The sequence below is a fragment of the Chaetodon auriga genome, chromosome 9 (assembly GCF_051107435.1).
Source record: "Chaetodon auriga isolate fChaAug3 chromosome 9, fChaAug3.hap1, whole genome shotgun sequence".
Classification (NCBI taxonomy): Eukaryota; Metazoa; Chordata; class Actinopteri; order Chaetodontiformes; family Chaetodontidae; genus Chaetodon; species Chaetodon auriga.
In genome coordinates this window covers 16,122,322-16,143,502 of record NC_135082.1, presented here as the reverse complement: position 1 = coordinate 16,143,502, position 21,181 = coordinate 16,122,322, and the positions used below count along the sequence as shown (strand labels likewise).

Below are 21,181 nucleotides of genomic sequence, written 5' to 3'. Positions count from 1 at the left end.
ATCTCCAAGTGCTCCACAGCGTTGCTGACCTACTGACCTACAGTCAAGAACATCAGAGAGCCGAGTATACTTGACACCCAGCATAACCTCCAGCAAAGTGCTCCTCAAGGTGGTCCCCGTCCTGCTGCACAATGATTCTAATTCAGTAGAGACCTTCGCTGTGTTAGATGATGGAGCACAACGGACTATGATCTTACCAAACGCTGTCCAGCAGCTCCAGTTGAATGGTGAATCGGAGACCCTCGCCCTGCGCACTGTAAGGACAGATGTCACACACCTCCAAGGGTTAAAGGTTAACTTCAAGATCTCCCCCAGAGGCAACCCACAGAAACGGTTTGAAGTGCAGGGAGCATTTACAGCAGCAGGTTTAGATCTAGTGGAGCAAACCTACCCTGTACAGATGCTTCAAAAACGACATTCCCACTTGCGCGGAATACCACTGAAGTCATTCAACAAAGTATGGCCACTAGTGTTGCTTGGCTCCGATCATGTGCATCTCATTACAGCCACAGAGCCAACCCGCAGAGGATCCAACGGTGGCCCCATAGCTATCCACACTGCCCTAGGATGGGCCCTGCAAGGAGCAGTGAAGTGTGTGCCAGAGCAAACATCAATGACCCAGTGTCTTTTCACCTCATTCGCCAGCCCAGATGATCTTCTCTACTGGAATGTCGAGAGGTTATGGCAACTTGATGTCTTACCTTTCCGAAATGAGAAAATGGTCGTCCGCTCTCGTGAGGACCAGGATGCCATGAACCTTTTGGAAACAAAGACACGGCGAATAGAAGTTGAAGAAGTCCACCATTATGCAACCCCCCTCCTGAGGAAACAAGGTGCACCCAAGCCCAACAGTTCTACTCATTCAGTCATGGCTTATCTGAGAGCCACAGAGAAGCGACTCAAGAGAGAGCCAGCGAGAGCGGCAATCTACTCAGCTGAGATCACCAAACTCATCAACGCTGGGTACGTCAGGAAGCTTCAACCTAAGGAGGTGGAACAGTCTGCTGAAGCATGGTATCTTTCCCATCATCTTGTCAGTCACAACAACAAGCCACGCCTGGTCTTCAATTGTTCATTCCTGCACCAAAATGTCTCCCTGAACGAGCAACTCTTACCTGGGCCTACGCTTGGTCCATCGCTGGTAGGTGTTCTCATCCGGTTCAGGCAACACCAGATTGCAGTGAGCGGTGACATCCGTGCTATGTTTCACCAAATCCGCCTGCTACCTGAAGACAGATCACTCCTTCGGTTCATCTGGAGGGACCTACACTGTGAAAATCCACCAGATGTGTACGAATGGCAGGTACTACCATTCGGCACAACCAGCAGCCCGTGCTGTGCTATCTTCGCCTTACAGCAACATGCTCGTGACCACCAAGCCAGCCATCCTGAAGTACTACAGTCGGTGCAGCAGAGCTTCTATGTCGACAACTGCCTCGAAAGCTTTCCCACCATACCTGCAGCCAAGCAAAGAGTCGACCAGCTCCACACCTTATTGGCAGAAGGAGGATTCGACCTCAGACAGTTGGCCAGTAATCAACCAACAGTGGCAGCCCATCTTCCCACCGATGCTAGGTCTTCAGCTACAGAGCAGTGGCTGAGCCAGAGCCGTACAGACCCACTAGAACCCACTTTAGGACTAAGATGGAACTGTGCTGCTGACACCCTCAGTTACCAGTATCGGATTATTGAGCACTCTACGCTGACGATGAGGACGGCCTATCAGGTGCTAGCCAGTCAGTATGACCCTCTAGGGTTCATGGTGCCATTCACGACGCGCGCCAAAGTGTTGATCCAGCAGCTTTGGTCCAAACAAAGGGGCTGGGATGATCCTGACTTACCTCCTGCCCTCCAAGAAGCCTGGGAAACCTGGGAGAGCGAGCTGAAACATCTTAACAGTGTATCCATTCCCCGCTGTTATTCGCCACTCCCTGCCAAAGGTGCAGATGCAAAGTATGATCTCCATATCTTTTGTGACGCTTCGGAGCATGCATACAGAGCAGTAGCTTACCTTACAATTGATGCAGGCGACACCATCCACACCTCCTTCGTTATGGCTAGGTCCAGGGTTGCTCCCAAACGGCACCAGTCCATACCCCGCCTAGAACTCTGTGCAGCACTAGCCGGAGCTCAACTGTTCAAACTCATAGAGAATGAGATGACGCTTCCCATTCGACAAACTGTGCTGTGGTCTGACTCCACCACAGTATTGGAGTGGCTTCAGTCAGACTCTTGTCGATATAAGGCGTTCGTCGGAACCCGTGTGTCAGAGATCCAAGAACTCACTGACCGACGGGCTTGGCGATACATTGACAGTCCAAACAATCCAGCAGACAATATAACCAGGGGAAAATCATTGCTGGAGCTAGCAGGACCTGGTCGCTGGAGACAAGGACCCCCCCCCTCCTTAAACAGAGTGCAGAATACTGGCCGAGGAAACCAGAGCAAACTTCAACAGTGGGCTCATCCGAATTGAAAGCTATCACCTTCTGCTGCCTCACAACCGTGGAGCCCAACGATAATATCCCTGATGCTACTCAGTACAGCTCATGGAAAGAACTGGTGGAAGCAACGCGACAGGTTCATGGGGCGGCAGCAACAGATCTGGCACAGAACCAGCTCATTAGTCACCGAGATGCAGAGGTCTTGCTGTTGTGAGGATGTCAAACACATAGCTTCCCAGGAGAAGTCACCACCCTTAAAGCACAGAAACCTGTGTCAAGTCACAGTCATCTGCTCAGCCTTGCTCCAGAGTGGGACGCTGCAACAGGCCTCATCCGTGTGGGAGGGAGGCTGCGCAGATTGTGGAACCCATGCATTGGAGAGATCCACCCAATTGTGCTTGACCCAAGACACCCAGCAGTAAAAATTCTCATCAAAGATATGGATGAATGTCTTTTGCACCCAGGCACAGAAGGGGTCTGTGCTGAATTGCGGAGACAGTATTGGATCTTGCGGGGACGACAGGCCATCCGACACCACCAACTCAACTGCTCCACCTGTCAGCGCTGGAGAGCTCAGCCAAAGGTGCCACAGATGGCAGATCTGCCCCCACAACGCCTCAGACTTCTCTGTCCACCCTTCTACTCAACTGGCGTTGACTGTTTCGGGCCTTACCTGGTGAGGATAGGTAGGAGGACGGAGAAGCGCTGGGTTGCTGAGTTGAACTGTCAGCAGCGCCGCCTGCTGACAGTTCAACTGAACTGAGAAACGAACGAATCACTTGACAGTTCAACTGAACTGAGAAACGAACGAATCACTTGACAGTTCAACTGAACTGAGAAAGTGAACTGAGAAAGTGAACTGGCAGCAGGCGGCGCTGAGGAAGTGATTCGGTTCAGTACGTTCACTTAAAAGATTCGTTCTTTTGAACGAATCGTTCGCGAACGAGACAACACTAACTAGAAGGTAGTTTATGTAGTTCCTCTTCCTGCTGCAAGTTCAGCGTTTTGGAATGTTTATGGTGTTATGGCAGTCACTGACGATGTGAGTGAGTCCGTAGTGATGTAAAATGAATGTGTACATGTGACTTACCTTTATGATAACGTTGTGTTGCTCCTGTTACGCCGTTGTGTGTATTTGTACTTTTTAAAATGTCCGTTTTCACTCGTTAGCGTGATCGCGAGTTTATGACTGTTAGCTTTCATACTACTTTCAGTTTGCATGTGTATGCCACATGGTTAAAGTCTACACTAGCATTCATCAATATTAAGCGATTGATAGTGAGATGAATGTGTTCGTTTGTTGTGAAGTAATTGTTTAGACTAATGTATTTAATTTAACGCAGTACAGAGTGGTAATTCAGTCCTTTATTTTGTGATGTATTTCAGAAACTGCATTATACCAGCATGCATCTCTGTACAGTTGTACAGTAAACAGTGTAAACTCCACTGATGACTCGTGTGCTTTCTGACCGAAGCCCTGCAGTGGTCAATTAAGCTAAAACCAGAAATCAGAGGTCATAATCCTCAACAATAATAATAGTAGTAATAATGATATAATGAGACTTGTCGAAGTTCAAGTTTTGAATCAGTGGTGGTTCATGTATGTGTCAGACATTTCAAAACAAGCTCAAATCAACGGCTCATGATCTATTAGGCTACATCCCTGCAAACATATGCTCTAGATATATATTTCTATTAATAATCTTAATATTTATCTATTCACTTATTGTAAAGATCTTGTACACAAGCTATCTGCTAGTATTGTTTTCTTATTCACTTTATTACACCTGTCATTATTGATGTATAAGAAATATGCATAAGAGCAATCTAAATTAAAATGTTCTACATGTCTCTTGGTATAAATACACTGCAGGCTGAACAACAGAGAAGGTACAGGCATGGTGAGAAATGGCTGCTGATGACCTGTGTGCTATTATTCCTCCTGGCATTCACTTTCTTCAGTAAGTGACAAGACTGGATGTTTATCATGAATGTGTGCTGAATGAAAGAAGTTCACAGCCGAATTTTCTCAATGTGCAACAAGTTAAAGCTCCTGAATATCCTTAGACGTGCTTGTAGTGATTTTAACAAGACCATCAACACGGGAGATCGTAGAGTCAACCAAAATCTGCATGCATGTTTTAAATGTTGGAAAAAGACTTCTGCTGTCCCAGAAGCTCATGAACCACAAGCAGAGTGACTCTTCTTCTGGACATTTTGATTATTTGAATTATAAATGAGGAGCTTACTCAGAGGAGGTAGGATGAAGGTGATTCCGGTAGGCCCGGGCTGTTAATCCTTAAAATATCTCTTAGTGCGTCGACCATCCACTCATCACCATATATTATTTAGATATTTAAGTAAAAGTTATTTATATGATTTTAAAATAGATTTAAATAGTGCAGAAAAAACAAATATGATAAGAATGGCCTGTGGTCAAGGACCATGTGTTCAGCTTTCACTTTGAAAATTTGTCTAGACTCAAAAATGCAGACCAGCAGACAAAGTGAGGAAAAAGAAAACAACTTCAGGCGAACTCCTGGTGAGCCATTTGGAGAAAACTGGGAGTAGAAGCACAGCAGGATAACTTACATGGACGTGGCTGGCAGGCACTGGCAAGAGAAAGGCCAAAATCGAATGAGGCAAACAAAATCCAAACCAAGGGAGCAGATATTCAACACAAGCACAGTCCAGAGAAACAAAGCAAAGTCCCACCATCACAGATTACCAGAAAAACACTCACTGGATACAGGGGGAATCAGGACAAACTGGCCAGCGGTGAAAGAAAGCCAGGCTTACATACTGCTGGTCTGATGAGCCTGATGTGCAGCAGGTGCACAGGTGATTAGGCAGGAGACAGCAGAGGGACAGACAACCTGTGGGTGAGACCCCCCTCCAGAGAGACACAAGATAAGATTATCATATGTGTTTTCATGTAAAATTTTAATCTGTAAAGTAACCACTAACCTAGACTGTCAAATAAATGTAGTGGAGTAAAAGTATGAAGCAGCATAAAATTTAAAACATAAAGCACCAACACCTCAAAGTTGTACTTAATTAGGACTTGTTAACATCCCACTGATGTTCTCTCTCTATCACAGAGTTTTGTATTTGTGGCTCATAACATGGATTACAGTATAAATTTGTCTTACAGTGTATGGTAAGTAGCTGCCTCACAAAATCCTGATGAATGTTTCTTTTTGATTTTTATGTATTTATTTATTGTCTTTTTCTTGCTAAAGTGGGATCAGTTGGAAAGGAAGGCACCAATGTTCAAGACTATGTAAGTCCACATTAACACAAACTCTCTGTAAAGCAGTCACAGCTTCCTGATATCAGACCAAAAAGACTCTCTCTCCATGTCTTTGTATCTTAGCATGCTGGCGTCTTTACTCCATCCGGGGCTTTGTGGTTGTTGGGATGTCTGCTGTCCTGGGCTGTTTGGTTGTTCCTGCGCCTCCTCCAGATGTTCCTCTGGCTGATCAAATGCATGCTGTGGTTCATCTCTATTTCTTTGTCCCCGCTGTGTCACAGTTTGTCAGTCCTTCTGTCCTGGCTTCTTCTGCTGCTGCATTACACGTGTGATGCTGTGTGTTTTGCAACCACCAGTTCTGTGTATGTTTACGGCATGCTTCTCATTATTTTCACTTCAGTGCTCTTCTTCACCAGGTGACAGCAAAACATGCCAAGATTTCACATGTGAAATAGATCATTCATATAGATAAATATCTAGTAAACTATATTATGTACACAGTAAATGGCTGAGTAATATTGCATGTAAAATCTTGGGCACCATCGACAGGCTTTAAAGCAGACACACCCTCGCTCAGTTCAAGAAACTCAGGGGTTTTGCAGCTACACAGGTTTATATCTACAAATGTAGTAATTCATTGTGGTGATACATTTATTCATGATGGATGATGTGTGAATAAATGATATCATATATAAGAAAAACAACATTTCTTTGATATTATTATGAATTTCATCCACATTTTTGTAGCTACTGAACTCACAACCCCTAACAGGACCAGAGTGGGTTAAATTCATGTGTCTTTGTACTGGATGTGTCTTTATATATACACTGTCGCCCATAAAGTTGGAATAAAATGTTTTTTTATTTTTTGATTGTTCATTCATTCATTCATCTTCTATACCCGCGCATCCCATTTCGGGGTTGTGGGGGGGGGGCTGGAGCCTATCCCAGCTATCAATGGGCGAGAGGCGGGGTACACCCTGAACCGGTTGCCAGCCGGTCGCAGGGCAACATACACAGACATACAACTCACACACTCACACTCACACCTACGGACAATTTAGAGTCACCAATTAACCTAATGAGCATGTTTTTGGTCTGTGGGAGGAAGCCGGAGTGCCCGGAGAGAACCCACACATGCACATGCAAACTTCACACAGAAAGGCCCTGCCCGACCCAGGGTTCGAACCAGCGACTCATCAGGTGTGCATGCATGGTTAGAAACATGTTTGTAGGAACAACCTTTTCTTTCCCATGCTGTGAGGCACGCGCACCACCTGCTGCGCCACCGTGCCGCCCTTTTTTGATTGTGACTGTGAATTATTCTTGACAGATAAAGTGTATATCTTCATAACGTACATAATGATTACATTACATAATGTAATCGTTGCACCCGGTCAAAAGTGATGAGTGATGCATTTAAATAGGAATAAACAGGGGATTGTGTCTGAAAACATATTTATTTAACTTAAAATTTAACTTTATGGACAACAGTGTATATATAACTGAAGGCACTAAAAAGTTGAAACTGTGATCTAATTGATTGATGTAATTCTCTCACATGAGCTCTTTAAATGTATCGTCACCATGTTGATATTGAGCTCTGTATCAACACACGCCACGTGCTAGTGGAAATAGTTTATCTCACCTGCTCATCAAGTGTGTGTGTGTGTACACGTGTTTGTGTGGGTATGACGTACTCTCTGGGACACATTTGGGACTCAAAACCAGTTAAATAGGGAAAAAAAACCACGGAAAACATTCTTGGGTCAGACTGTCAGGTTAGGGTTAGGATTCGTCTATGTAATTTCCCCAAAATAAATCAATTAGGGGACTTACTCTGTGTGTGTGTGTGTGTGTGTGTGTGTGTGCGCAGACACATGCTGCATGCTTCATTGCCTCTGAGTGTGTGTTGTAAAGCCCAGGTTCAAAGAACAAAAGAGGACTTTTATTTGGGATATTTTATACTAACTACTTCCTTCTTTATAAATCACCATGGTGTTTCCTTGTTCTCACAGTCAACGCAGCACTACCACAGGAGGAAAAGGGGGGAGAAAGGCTTATCAGTGCAGGTTTATAGGCCAATAACCATATCAGATACACTTAAAAACACAACGAGAATTTCTCACTGCTTTGAGAAGAACGAACCTTCATCAGGACCCAGTCGAACTATTTATTCTGCATTAATGACTTCACTGCTGGACAAGCAGCAGTGAACTGAGCAGGAGCTGAACCTAACCGGACCACAGGACGCGCACAGATTTGACCTGAGTGCTGGACGATGTCCGTGCACCCCAGAGTCATCCACAAGAGGAGGGAGACCATCACAGCTCTGCCTCTCTACTACTCCGGACACCTGCTGAAGAAACACAGAAAAGAGAAGGTGAGGACAAAGATGGAACAGACACAGACTGTGACTGTGTATGGAAGATAAACAAAGAGGACTAAATGGGCCATAAATAGTGATGTTTGACATTTGAGGTTTTATGACTGCTTTAAATTCCCTTAAATTAGAAAATGTGAAAGCTGTGTCAGGAGCAGACGTTCAAAAGGACAATTGTGATTTTCAGGATTTTAAGAAGTACTACGCAGAGCTCCGGGGAGCCACGCTCTTTCTGTACGAGGATGACACACAGGACACGGTGAGCAAGCAGCTTCATTCGCTCTTCTGTCTTTACTGACAGCAGTTCAACAGTGAGATTAATGACAGTGATTTTAATTCTTATTTCACCGAGAATAGACGTACAGTTTTAAGCCTTACAAACAAAGGCAACTCTGTGGAATCACAATATAACTGACTCCTATTTTAGATCAATTCATACATGGTGCACTGAACAAGAATGTCTGATGATATGTGATCGTTGTCCTATTTTGGTTTGTTTACTTCATCAGTACACAGAGAAGCTGAACCTGGAGGAGCTGACGTCCATGGAGTTAGATTCTCCATATCAGAGGAAAACGCCAACGATCTTCACTCTCAGGCTGTCCACAGAGGTGGTGCAGCTGAAGGTCTGCTGCAGTGAAACCTGACAGATTTTTATTTTCCCTGTTTTTTTTTTCTTTGTTAGCATCACCAAAATGTTTGCTTGTTTGTGTGTGCCTCTGTACAGATGGACAATCCTGACACAGGGGAGGAGTGGAGGGGTTACATCCTGACTGTGATCAAAGTAAGCAAACACACACACACAGTGTATATGTAAGCTTAAAGACACACTCTGATGCGCTGATGTGGGAGTCTGTCTAATAGACTCTCAGTACAGTTCCTGCTAATGGGACTGAACATTGCTGAGTGCTTATAAAAAAGCAACAACAAACCCTGAATGTCTGAGTTCAAACCTGCTCCGATAACAGGTACTTAACTATACAAGAAATGCACCAAACAATAGGAAGTAAAGAATTTCCTGGTGAATAATCAGGCAATAATCTGGCAACGAGAGTAAGGTTACAAACAACAAAGCAGAGATATCTGCAAACTGAAAATAAAGATTCAGATCATCTGTAACGTGAGTTTCTGGAAGTGATGATAAATGTGATAATTCTGCAGAGGAAGACAAAGAAGAATCTACAGAATGTACCAGGATGTATTTCCCAACCTGCTCCACGGTCTGTAAAATCACTGGTTTTAGTAACAACAATGACGTCGGGCTCTGCTTCCCTGTAGAAAGAGATTCCCAGTAAGCTGCAGCTGCTGCCGGGCCAGATGATGCAGCTGCAGGAGGTTCGGGATCAGGAGAGGAGAAGAAGAAACCTCCTCACGCTGCGCCCACCCCTCCCACCCCGACCATCCGTCCTGTTAGCCTCCCCCCCCCCTCCACCGCCCAAAGACAAGCCTGATGGTGCCCCTGAGGTTCCTGAGTAAGTTGGACAGTTTGTCTCCAGAAACTTTGATTTTCAGGTTGTTCCTCCTCTCTCCAAACTGAAGCACTTCCTGCTATTTCTGTCTTTCTAACAACAAATACACTGATATTAAGTGGTGTGTGTGAGCGTGCGTGCGTGTGTGTGTGTGTGTGTGTGTGTGTGTGCGTGCCTCATTCCTTGCCCTCTGAAACAACTTATTTCCACCTTGATTACATTCACAGGCAATGAGGAAGTGTTTATTTTTCTCATTGGTTCCTGCAGGTGTTTCTTCAGTGTGACTCGGCAGGAGGCTGAGCGGATGCTGGAGGCAAATCCCGAGTATGGAGGCATGATCCTTCGCCCGTCCACCCTGGAGAACAACTACGCCCTGACAATCCGACAAATGATGCCCAGGTCTGAGCATCCAGCTCCGCCTCTTTTATAGATTTTCTTCCATCTTAGCGCTGTGTCATGTTTATTATGAGCTTGTGAGTCATCTGCCAGTTGCATGTGCAGGAGAAGATGTGTCCTCCAGGAAATGATAATGTAATTATCATGACAATCAGTAACCATGATAAAGCATCGATAGAGGGATGAACATTGTTTTTTGCTCATTCCCATTTGTTTACATTTCATATGTGCTGCTGTTCATCAAAGGTCTACTCAGCAGTGAGTAAATAATCCTCCTCTTCCTTCTGTTTAAGTGGACCTCTCACGAGGAACTACAGAGTGACCACCACAAACTCAGGGTTTGTCATTGAGCTGGAGACACCAGTAAGTCCCGCTGAAAGAAAGTTTAAATGTTTGTTTAATTGTAAGAATTAAGATCCTTCCAAGACTGAAATGGTGCTGCATTCATGTACTCACAAAATATCTACATGAGATCCAAATATATAGGTAGGACATCTAAACACATGCAATTAGAAATCATCTAAATTATCATGAAACATAGTCGTCCTCTGCTTTTCTTCCTGTGTCTTCTCCTCTGTAGGTGACGGTCTCCTCCTTGAAGGGTGTAGTTAAATACTTCCTTGAAAAGACAGAGTACCGTCTTCGTCCCTACATGTTGTCTCAGCCCTACGACACTCACATTGGTAAGAGCGACGCTGCTGTCACAAATACTCTCAGGCTCAGCGACGAGTGCACATCTCCTAACAGTGTTTATGTGTGCGTTCACAGAGCTGTCATTTGCTCCGAGCATCACCTTGCCTACACCTAAAACAATACCCAAGGCACAAGTGGCACCGATGCTGCAGTCAAAGACCAAAGAAGCACCTGCGCTCCCTCCAAAGGAGCCAGTAGGCGGTGAATACGTGGTTCCTTGCGATGGCAGTTCTGATGATCTAAATGAACTAAAGCTGGGTGAGAATGAGTGGGATGTTATTAGAGCTGCTTTAGGTTTGTATATCAAGGTGTCCATATAAAAGAGTTAAGTCTAAATTTGTATGTTTTTGTCCAAAGTAGCTCAGTTGGATGGAGAGCTGCAGGAAGTTTTAAAATTCCGGAGGGATGGCATCTGCGCTGCAACTACCAGGGAAGAGGAAGTCACCACCTATGAGAATCAAACCAGTGAAAAATGCCATTTTAACACAGTACTGTGGGCCATCGAGAGTGCAGTGGTGTGACACCTGGGCTGTTGTTGACTCAAAAAAACCTCACTGGTCCGCTAATGTTTAACTTTTTAACCTCGGCTGAAAGATTACACGCTCCCCCGCAAGCATTCTTGAAAAATATTTCCAAAATGCACTCGACAGAGTTAAACATGTCCGTCGGATGGTTAAATTAAAACGGAGAGGTTCTCAGTTTCTTAAAGGAAAGGTCTCAAGTTCAAATTACCTGGGGGCCGATGGTCAGGCTGTTGTCTCCTCAGTGGACCCTTTAATAAACAAGACACACACAAAAAAACAAATATCAACATCTGCAGCCATGCTAATGGAAGTACAGTGCTTTGAGCTAAATGCTAACACCAGCGTGCTAACATGCTAATGATAACATACTACTGTTTTACCATGTTCACCATCTTAGTTTAGCATGTTAGCATGCTAATATTCACTAAACACAAAGTTAAAACTACAGTTAACTGCAGTTAAACTGCGTCGTCATAAACCAAAGGATTGAACAACATAAAAATTTGACCTGAGGGTTGCACTAGATAAATAAAAATGGTTACAATTCATCCTCTGGGGAGCATGAATCAGCACACTCGATATCTTTGGCAGTCCATCCAAGAGTTACTGAAATACAATAGAAAACAGAAAATTCAACCTCATGATATCACTAAAGGAAAAGTCATGAAGATTTTATCTTCAGGAGACCTTGAATTACATTTCATCACGACTGAATCTGGCCCTCCAGCTGTTGGTTTGGCAACAACATTGTAACGGCAGAACATTAAAACAGAATATTATTTAGCTTTCTGATTTACAAATCTCTGCATTTAAGCTCAAGTTTAATCATTGACAAAGATGAGAGAGAAATGTTTCAAAGCTCTTTGATAGAGACAACTTCATGACCCACATCTGAGTCACATAATCAAGGTATGCATATTCACATTCAGTAGTTTAGCATGTATATTAGAGGCATATTGGTTCTTTATTGGTCATTATAAAGCATTTATTAATGCTTTATTCTGGGGGTTACATTAGTTTCTGATTCATTTTCTTTAAAAGCTCTAATCACTGCAGCTCCATTTTCAACTACGTGTGATATAGATGTTTTTTGTCACAGATGGGAAGGTTACGATTTCTGTTTTTACTTAGCGATTGTGGTTTGAACAAAAATGAACATTACGATAAAACTGCATGAGCCACTAACTATACAGATGAGATCACTGATAAATAATAATAACTTTAAAAACATTTAATAAAAACCATAACCACAGCCCAGGATGATCATTATTCTTTATTTTTTCACACATAGGAGTAAGCCAACATAAACGCCTCAAATGTTATAATCATATTTTTATAAGTTATTCCATTAAGATTGTATTTTCATATTTTTCATCATTATCATGGATCATGTTATAGGTTGAAAGTTTAAGGATCATTCATCACTCAATAAAAGACAGCAAGACTGTGAAAAATATTCAATAAAAAAAGAAAAACAAAGACTCTCTCCCTTTGTCTCCTTCACTGTAGTGTGTTTCATAGTACCTGTTCCCACCTCTTCTTATTCACCCCCCTCTCACCTGTTTCACCTCTCATGCTCTGCTCCTTCACACTCTGTTGTAGCAGCCTTCGTGTGAGAAAGACAAATAAAACATCTGTAATAACTTAATATCTCAAGATTTAAAAAAATAAAAGTAAAACAGAATAAATTAAGATGATTGTTCCCCAATGAAGACCACGGCTCCATTGCTGTTGTGACATTACTTCTCGGTGAGTGACAGCTGCAGGATCCTCTCCAGCTCCTCCTCTTCCTCCTTCTGCTGCCTACGACACACATAAGAAACAGAGCAGTCAGCAGAGTGACAGCTGTTTCATTTTAAAGAAACAACCACAGATAATGTTTAGTTTAAAATATTTTTAGTAGAAAAATCCCCTCAAAGTACACAACATTTAAAAAAACACTTTCTCACAAAAAAATGTCCTCTTTGCTTTCCTCCCGCCTCACCTGTCCATCTCCTCCTGCTCCCGGCACGACAGCTCCATGGCGATACGCAGCTGCTCATCGAAACTCGACGCCACACCGAAGTGTCCCGACAACCGCGGGTCTGTGACTGTGCTGTAGGAGAGCGGGGAGTTGGCGGTGGGGTCCAACGGAGAGACGGAGGAGGGCTGGCTGGGGTCGGCCGTGTCCTCTCCCTCTCTGCTGGCCAATGAGATGGACAGAGACTCCTGAATCGCCCTGAGGACAGAAGACATAAACTGAGCGGCATCTTTACGGCAAGGTTTCTCTGCTGGGCTTCATTACAGGATGTCTGGGAGTCGCTGCTCCCATGAGAAGGTAGAGAGAAAAAGCTAATCACTGAACTCTATTTGGAGATGTTTAATTAAATTACTTGACAAGCCACAGGTTTCTCTGAGTAAGAACGAATTCTTTTTCTCCTCAAAGCCACGCAAAGATAAACTAAGCTGCCTTGATGACAGCTTGAGGCTCTGCTCATCATTCTTCACCCTTGTCTTGTTTTCAGCTCACCTCTCCAGCTGAGAGTCTTCCTCATACAGCGGACTCTGGGGCACTGGGCGGCTGTTGGTCAGGGCCTCCCAGATGGTTACCTAAAAACCACACACAAGTGTTTCAACTGGCTTTAAATGAAAAAAAGTCTTTAAAAAAAAAAAGAAAAAGGACCAAAAATAGCATCTTCCATCAGTGATCAGCGCAGGTCGCACCTGGGTCACTGCAATGTCTCAATAATAGTAATAATAATAACAAACTTTATTTGTAGAGCACCTTTCACACAAGAAATGCAGCTCACAGACATGACATGCACCAACTGCTTCACATAAAGAAAGACAGAGAATGGACATAAAAACAGGGACAGAAGATGAATGTAAAATAAGACAGAGAATAAAACACACCTGGTGATGATAGTAAAAATAAAATAGAATAAGGATGCAAATAAAGTTAATGCATAAAATAAGATGGAAAATAAAACCACTGAATGATAGTGATAAAATAAAGTTAAAAATGGAGTAGATAAAATGCATAAAATCAGGTCAAATCTAATATTTTACAAGAAGTGCAGCAGTGCATAACTGTGAGGGAAAGTGCAAAAGTTTCAGGCCTGTATCAGGAAAGTCATCGCTTACAGGATGAATCGAAAAGTCACGTTTTTAGCTTTCTTTTAAACACATTTAGTGAACTAGCTTCCTTCATATCTGTTTCAGAGCTTTGGGGCGTAATGAACAAAGGCTGCATCTCAGATTTTCTTTCGTCTGTTGCTGGAAACCTTCAATAAACCAGCAGCAGATGATCGCAGTGTTCTCGAAGGCAAATAATAAATGAGGAAGTTAGCCATGTAGCTTGGTCCTAGCCCATTAAGGGCTTTGTATACGAGGAGGAGGACCTTAAAATCAATCCTGAATGTTACAGGAAGCCGGTGCAGAGCAGCTAAAACTGGACTAATGTGCTCTCTGCTCTCGGTTCTGGTTCATAGTGGAGCTGCAGAGTTTTAAATGAGCTGAAGTCTCTCAGTGGTTTTGTTTGGGAGGCCGGTGAATAGAGCGTTAAAGTAATCAAGTTGGCTTGAAATAACAGCATGAATCAGTTTTTCAGCATTTGAAAAAGAAAAAAAAAACCATTTAGAAATGGTTGTATTTTAGCTGTTTCTAAGGCGGAAAAATGAAGTTTTCATCACCTTGTTGATGTCAGACTTGAAGCCTAGATCTGACTGAAATTCCTCAGTTCTCCGAGTTTAGTAACTTAAGGGGTGTTACAGTGAAATAAAGGGAAGAATCTGACCTGGTCGCTCTCTGTGCCGGCGTCCAGCAGGCTCTGCTGGATGGCGAACTGCAGCAGGTTGTCATCCTCGTCCCTCATTGGCTCGCTGCGTCCTGGACCGAGGGTGGTGTAGTCTGCCGGGGGCTCGAACACCGAGGGGTCCACCTCGCAGTGGAAGGGAGGGACAGACTGACCTGGGAGAAGATGGGTTACATCATTACTGCACCTGCGAGTAAAAGGTAAAAGATCAAGCCTGTGTTCTGTTTTGGAAACAACTTCACCTGCATTTATTCTCTAACCAAAAACATATTAGAATTACAATACTTATCACACATATTATGACATATATATTACAACAGTCACCAGCTTCCTCGGAGCTCTCTGGTTTGTGAACCGTCACAGAGCTGACCGGCTCGTCGCAGCCACACAGGTTACTGAACGTCACTCTGGCGTTCAACACATGAAACAGGGGAATCTCTGGAAGAAAGACCGAGAGAGTTTTTGTAAGCTTTAAAGCTCCTTCCAATGACGAGTTTTTAACCTTATTAACATGTTCCATATGGCCTTTTTTCATATGCTACAGGACGAATCATGAGAGAAATAAGCAGTCAGTGCCATGGCTAAGCATTTTCCGTTGACTGTATCTGAGTAAATCTGCAGTGTGCTTGATAATGTTAGCCAACGTTAGCCTGCAAGGTCACATGATGATTCACGTCAAATGCTTAAAGGACATGTTATTTGGCTTGGGGATGTTGATGAAGACTTAAGGCAAACGTTACTTAAAACAGTTTGTCAGATAACTAAGGTGCTGAATTACATGATGGTGACATTGATGACTTCCAACTGTGTACCGCAGCAAGCAAAACAGGAAACAAGGAGAGGTCTGTTTATTTTATCTGTGCATACTAAATGAAGGCAAAGGCGCAGAGTTAAATCTGAACTATTTTAAAGCATGAAGGGATTTTTTTTTAATTCAAAATGTGTCATTTTAATGATGATTTTTAGGGGTTTAATTAATGTCAGGAGAGGAACTTCAAATGACTGATTATTCCTGTCGCACAGTGGGCAGTGGGAATGAAAACACGCTGTAAGACTCATGATACATGAACCACGCACATGAAGTACCCCAGAATAAAGCTTTTACTTCTCATAATTTCACTTCAAACGTGTCAGTATAACAAGCTGCAGACCAACAGGCCTGGAGCCGGTACAGAATCAACGTGTGGGTTTGGATTCAGGCTTAATAAGCTCAAGACATCCACCCAGCTGCTCACAGGAAATGACCCCCACTGTGTGACCTCTCATACACACCTATCTTGACAGGGAAGCCTGGCGGCAGGCGCAGGGTGATGAAGTCACGCAGCTTGGCAAAGTGGGCATTGGAGATGGCCATGAGGTCGATGATGGGTGTCACCTGCTCGGCCAGGGACAGAGGGTGACTCTCGCTCAACCACAGTGTCGCTTTAAACCTGGAGAGGAGCCAGAGAGACAGACAGAGAGGTGGAAACCCTCGTTTTGAGTGAACCAGTCTATAAAGAGAGCTGAATGTTAATGCCGTGTGATTCCACGGCGGCATCATACTTCTGGACTTTGCTGGTGAGCTCGACGGGACGTCCGATGTCGCGGCCGTTCAGGTTGAACTCTGGGTTGAAGTACTCCTCGGCTGTGATGGCTGTGGGGTTGTGAGGGCTGGCACACTGGGACACGTTACTCTGACGGAAATACAGAGAGAGAGCCATCAGCGGCGACGTTCATCAAAGAAAGGCTGCAGGTGGCGTGGGTGGATGTGACGCCGTGGAGACGCTTACCCCATTGTGAGCTGTGTGTTGTTCAGCGATCCCCAGGAAGGACTGCAGAGGAGTCTTTGAGCCTGAGCGGGAATAACACAGAGAGATCATCATTATCATCAATCTGCTCTGCAAATGTATTCTGTTTTTTGCTCTATTAGGGAGGCAAGAGATCCATCTGGAGCAAAAATAATATTATACTTTGAGGAGGACGTACCTTTGTCATGATGGACTGCATAGTGATCGATTTTGCTTCCTTTATATCTCACAAGTTAAATTTAAGGAGGCTCAGTCTGATTTCTCTGCAGTTGTTTTCTGGCTCAATAATGCTGTTTTTCGCCATGATATTGTTTCCCCATCACGATAAAGGCACAACAGGGACTTACTCTGTGTGTGTGTGTGTGTGTGTGTGTGTGTGTGTGTGTGTGTGTGTGTATTCACCTCTGCTCCTCGACTTATCCTGGTCTGATAGATGCTCTGTCCTTGACCGAGTCACTAGCTCCACATTGGTGGCACTGTAAACCTGAACACGATGACACACAAAGAAAAAAAACCACACTCTTCTTCTTCACATTTTGTTTAAGTAAAGCTGCTTTCAACCATGTATTTGGGTCACAAAAGCATTTCTTTGGTGTAGACAGTAGGTCACACTGTGCTGCAGTCTCCCCTGGCTTATCTCTGACAGAGCAAACAGCATACCGTGACTGTGTTTGGTCTGTCATTTCTCACACTATCTTCTCGTCCGCATCTCTCTTGAAAAAAGAATTTCCCATCTCAAAAGGAGATTCCTGGTTAAAGTAAATATCTGCGTTCAAAAACACCATAAAATTCTTTATGCTCTCTGCATTCAGACACTTCCTTCCCTGTGTAAATCAAACCTCTTATTAAAAGTTATTTAAAACTCAGGAGTAGATAATTAGTTCAAACTGGATCACGTGGTCTGAACCGTGTGTTTGAGCCAGCTTTGCTCAGAGGTCACTTACCTTGGCTTCGTACCCGCTGACCACCTCGCTCTTCTCGGAACGCCAGCCCCAGATTCCCGACTTGTTCCTAAACATAACAGAGATTAAGTAAGGCAGCTCCATAGAGAGAGATGAGGCAGATGTCTGCAGACGGTTCATCAAATGCAACCTCGATGATTTTGCTTGTTACCGTTCAAAGGCAATGTTGCGTGTGTTGAGGTGCGTGGAGACGATGGGTGACGTGAGTCTCTGGGCTGTGTTCTCCTGTGATGGCTGCATGGCCGCCAGGAGGGAGGGCGCGTCACGAGGAGACAAGACAAGTGGCTCTGTGTACACCACCTGCTTCTCGTGGTCCACCTCCATCACCACGGCCCCATCATCTAAGAAGAAGAGCACACAGGTGATAAAGAGGGGCAGACCTGAACCAAGGCCCAGCCATAAGAGGCACAGACTGTTGGCATCAGAGAATGACTCAAAGGATGGCATTTCTGGCTTTCGCAGTGTTTTCAGGAGGGGTTCAAGTTGTTGCTCCGTGATGCTGCTCTAGGAGCATACACACCTCCACCCTTGAAGATATAGCTGCGACGGCCTTTTAGCCAGGTCATGTGTTCAAAGCCCAGGAGGGTGGTGTCCACACGGAGGCACGAGCCGCTCTTCCACACTCGGTAGACGTCACTGGGACACACCTTCGACACCAAGGGCACTGAGAGGAGGATTGAGGGAGCATTTTAGATGCGAGACACAAACAGGCAAAGAGAACGAGGCAACCAAACAGGAAATGAGGGAAGAAGAGGGGAAAGATTATAGTGGCAGATGAAATGTTTCTCTGGAAAATTTCAAAATATAGATCGCTACAGAGTGCAGCAGCTAATGATTATTGTCATTAGAGGTCAATTCACTGATCATAAACTTTATAAAACATGGCAGATAATCACAAATTAGAAAATGATGCCATAAAATTGCTAAGACATCAAAAGTGATGAGTGCAAGAAAACAGCGACCAAACTGTACGTCTAATGATGCAATGTACGACTGAAATTATGTGTAACTTAATTGATTTATAAGTGGCACTTGAAGCAATTCAGCATATTTGATGAAGTCTGATGTACTGTGATTCTTGCACTTGTTCGGTTGTATCCGCATGGTTGAACGCCTTTATTGTAAGTCGCTTTGGATAAAAGCCTCTGCTAAATGAATGTAATGTAATGTCAACAGGAAATTATCAAAATCCAGCCGTACAATTCCCGTACCACTGAGGACTTGTATAAAGTGAAACTGTAGACCATTAAAAATCTCTTGTTCCAATTCAGTCGTTATTGTAAAGAATGCGTAATAAAAGGCATTAAGAATTGAGATTACATGTTCGGAGCTGTATTGCACATTGTGGTTGATGACGACACAAATATTCTATGCTGTAAAATGGAATTAACTGTTAACATGAGCATCTTCTGCAGTTTAGAGAAGGCAAACACAAGAAACCAAACACACTGCAGAGGGCATTTCATGCAGGCTACTGGTAATCTGTAGTGGGCTGCCTCTTGAAATGCACTGTTTCAATCTGAGCTGAGTGACAGCTGCTCCCGGGGGAGCTGTCCAACCAGCGTGGTGCTGAAACTGACCTCCGTGAAAACACACTCACCCCAACTGGTGAACTCCCACTTCATCTCCACATAGAAGTCCCGTGCCTGGAAGACCCCAAGGAAAGTCTTTGAGTACTCAGACTAAAGCAAAGAGCCAATTCCAGTGAGACGGCTGCGTGTTGTCTGACATTTGTGCATCCTCAAGCTTGAGACTTGTGAATATTCTGGGACCACAATGAAAAAAGATGCATTGACCAAGCAGCTGAAAACTTTGTCCTGCACTCAAAAAACTTTTAACACATATTCACCAAAGTTTTGAGGCGTGGCTGAGGATCGGGGGTGCTGTTAGCAGAGTTTAAAACCTCCTTGAAGTTTTTTAATCAAACGCCAGGCTGTGAAGCTGTTTTACCTGTCTTAGTTTGCTGAGCAGCTCCGGGATGCCCGCCAGCCTCTCTGTGGCACGCTTGAAGTCTCTGTACTGGAGCACCAGCTGCACCAGCTCTGGGTCCCCGGTGCTCACCGCCTCCTGCAAGACTGAAACACGCATCCACATTTAATGACAGCGGATGCTTCTTATTCCCGTGTGAAGCTGGGATGCACGGCAGAGCACTCACTGGTCCAGCCCTGTGTGTTGCAGTGTGTGGGGTCTGAGGAGTGCCTGAGCAGGACCCGGGTGGACTCCAGGTGGCCCAGACACACAGCCAGCTCCAGCGGGGTGCGCCCCCTCGGATCGAGGCGCTCCACATCCTGCTGCAGAACCAAACACACCAGCAGCATCAGCGCAATGCAGCGCGACCCAACAAACGCGTCTGTTTAAAAATATATAGATATATCACCCGCCAGCTGCAAAATAAACCTCCTGACTCACCTCTTTCTTCTGCAGCTCTCGATCGAGCTCCAGATACTGATTGTTCCAGACCAGAAAATGCAGAGGAAACGCTTCTTGAGCCATGGTTGTCGTCCGCTTGACAGTGAAATAGTAGTAAAGCTATGTTTGCTGTATGATTTCTGCAGCCAGCAGATTGCAGTGACACCACAGCAGACTCGACACAGCTGGCTAGCTAGCTAGCTCAGTTAACAGCAGAAAATGGGTAAACGCCGAAAGACAGAAGTGCTTCACTGGAAAAACCTGTCACTAAGCAAATCTATCCAAGTGGCTAATGTTAGGCGGCAGACACACTAGAATACCGTGCGTGTCTATTGAAATTAGTGGGCTGAGTTAGCCGCGCTAACTCAGCCCACTAATTTGATGTAGTTAACGTTAACTAACAGCTAGCTGAGCTAACGTTAGCTAACTGGCTAATAACAACATTGTTTCCTGCTCCTCTAGGCACCTGTTTTCCATCATTCACGATGCAAGACAACTAATTCAGCCGGCCAAAAATGCACCCCCCAAGTCCGTTCATTTTTTCATGATGGATATGTTCTTGAGAAAAAAAAAAGAAAAAGGAAATATGGGTGAAATCGCCGGCTGATAAAGTTGGCTAGCTACCCCGCTGCTGCTGCGAGCATCCCCTGTTTATATCGCAGGGTTGTCACGGTCCGTCAAAATAAAGCGAGACACGGCCTTTACTCCAGTTTCACATCCAGGTCAGTCAAGTCGGGGGCGATCCGATGACAGCTGCTGCCGATAGCGCTCAGTTGAGCCTTGCTGATGATCGGGAAACCAGACCACGTCTGACAAAGTCTTATCCGCTCCTGTGCGAGTACGCAGCTTTGGTACAATGAAGTCTATTAACAGCTGCAGCAGCGCTGCTTATTTATATATTTATTTGTGCGTCGCTGTATTTCCAGGTTATGGAGAGGAGCAGGGTGGAGCCGCGGAGGCGCTGATGTTTGATCTGATCTTAATAAACTATAGTATTAACAGGAAAATGGAGCAACACCGCTCGCGCACCTGCGTGAGCTGCGCGGTCAGTAAGAATAGGACAGCTAC

General features: G+C 44.4%; 2 protein-coding genes and 1 long non-coding RNA gene across 4 annotated transcripts; 2 read left to right on the top strand and 1 right to left on the bottom strand.

Annotated features, from left to right (window-relative positions):
• The first annotated feature begins 3,436 nt into the window (after positions 1-3,436).
• LOC143325337 (uncharacterized) lies at positions 3,437-5,961 on the top strand. Its single transcript, XR_013077525.1, has 4 exons — positions 3,437-3,486; positions 4,318-4,405; positions 5,687-5,727; positions 5,821-5,961. It is a non-coding gene; the product is annotated as an uncharacterized LOC143325337 (long non-coding RNA).
• A 1,715-nt stretch (positions 5,962-7,676) lies between these two features.
• On the top strand, positions 7,677-12,641 carry LOC143325474 (signal-transducing adaptor protein 1-like). 2 transcript variants are annotated; one of them, XM_076738524.1, is made up of 10 exons: positions 7,677-8,080; positions 8,268-8,339; positions 8,590-8,706; positions 8,808-8,864; positions 9,359-9,552; positions 9,817-9,948; positions 10,239-10,308; positions 10,526-10,628; positions 10,714-10,896; positions 10,999-12,641. In XM_076738524.1, exons 1-10 carry the CDS (start codon positions 7,979-7,981, stop codon positions 11,157-11,159), a joined length of 1,191 nt encoding a protein of 396 aa, XP_076594639.1. In that variant the 5' UTR covers positions 7,677-7,978; the 3' UTR covers positions 11,160-12,641. The 2 variants fall into 2 exon arrangements, with proteins under 2 accessions (XP_076594639.1, XP_076594638.1); XM_076738523.1 differs by having other exon boundaries at positions 10,996-12,641.
• ankrd13d (ankyrin repeat domain 13 family, member D) lies at positions 12,421-21,164 on the bottom strand. Its single transcript, XM_076738522.1, has 16 exons — positions 20,114-21,164; positions 19,860-19,995; positions 19,655-19,779; positions 19,305-19,350; positions 18,225-18,368; positions 17,856-18,045; positions 17,687-17,753; positions 17,145-17,226; positions 16,725-16,786; positions 16,498-16,628; positions 16,228-16,385; positions 15,280-15,393; positions 14,938-15,110; positions 13,672-13,751; positions 13,147-13,380; positions 12,421-12,965 (listed from the first exon to the last, which is right to left on the bottom strand). Exons 1-16 carry the CDS (start codon positions 20,195-20,197, stop codon positions 12,902-12,904), a joined length of 1,890 nt encoding a protein of 629 aa, XP_076594637.1. The 5' UTR covers positions 20,198-21,164; the 3' UTR covers positions 12,421-12,901.
• Between the last annotated feature and the right edge of the window lie 17 nt (positions 21,165-21,181).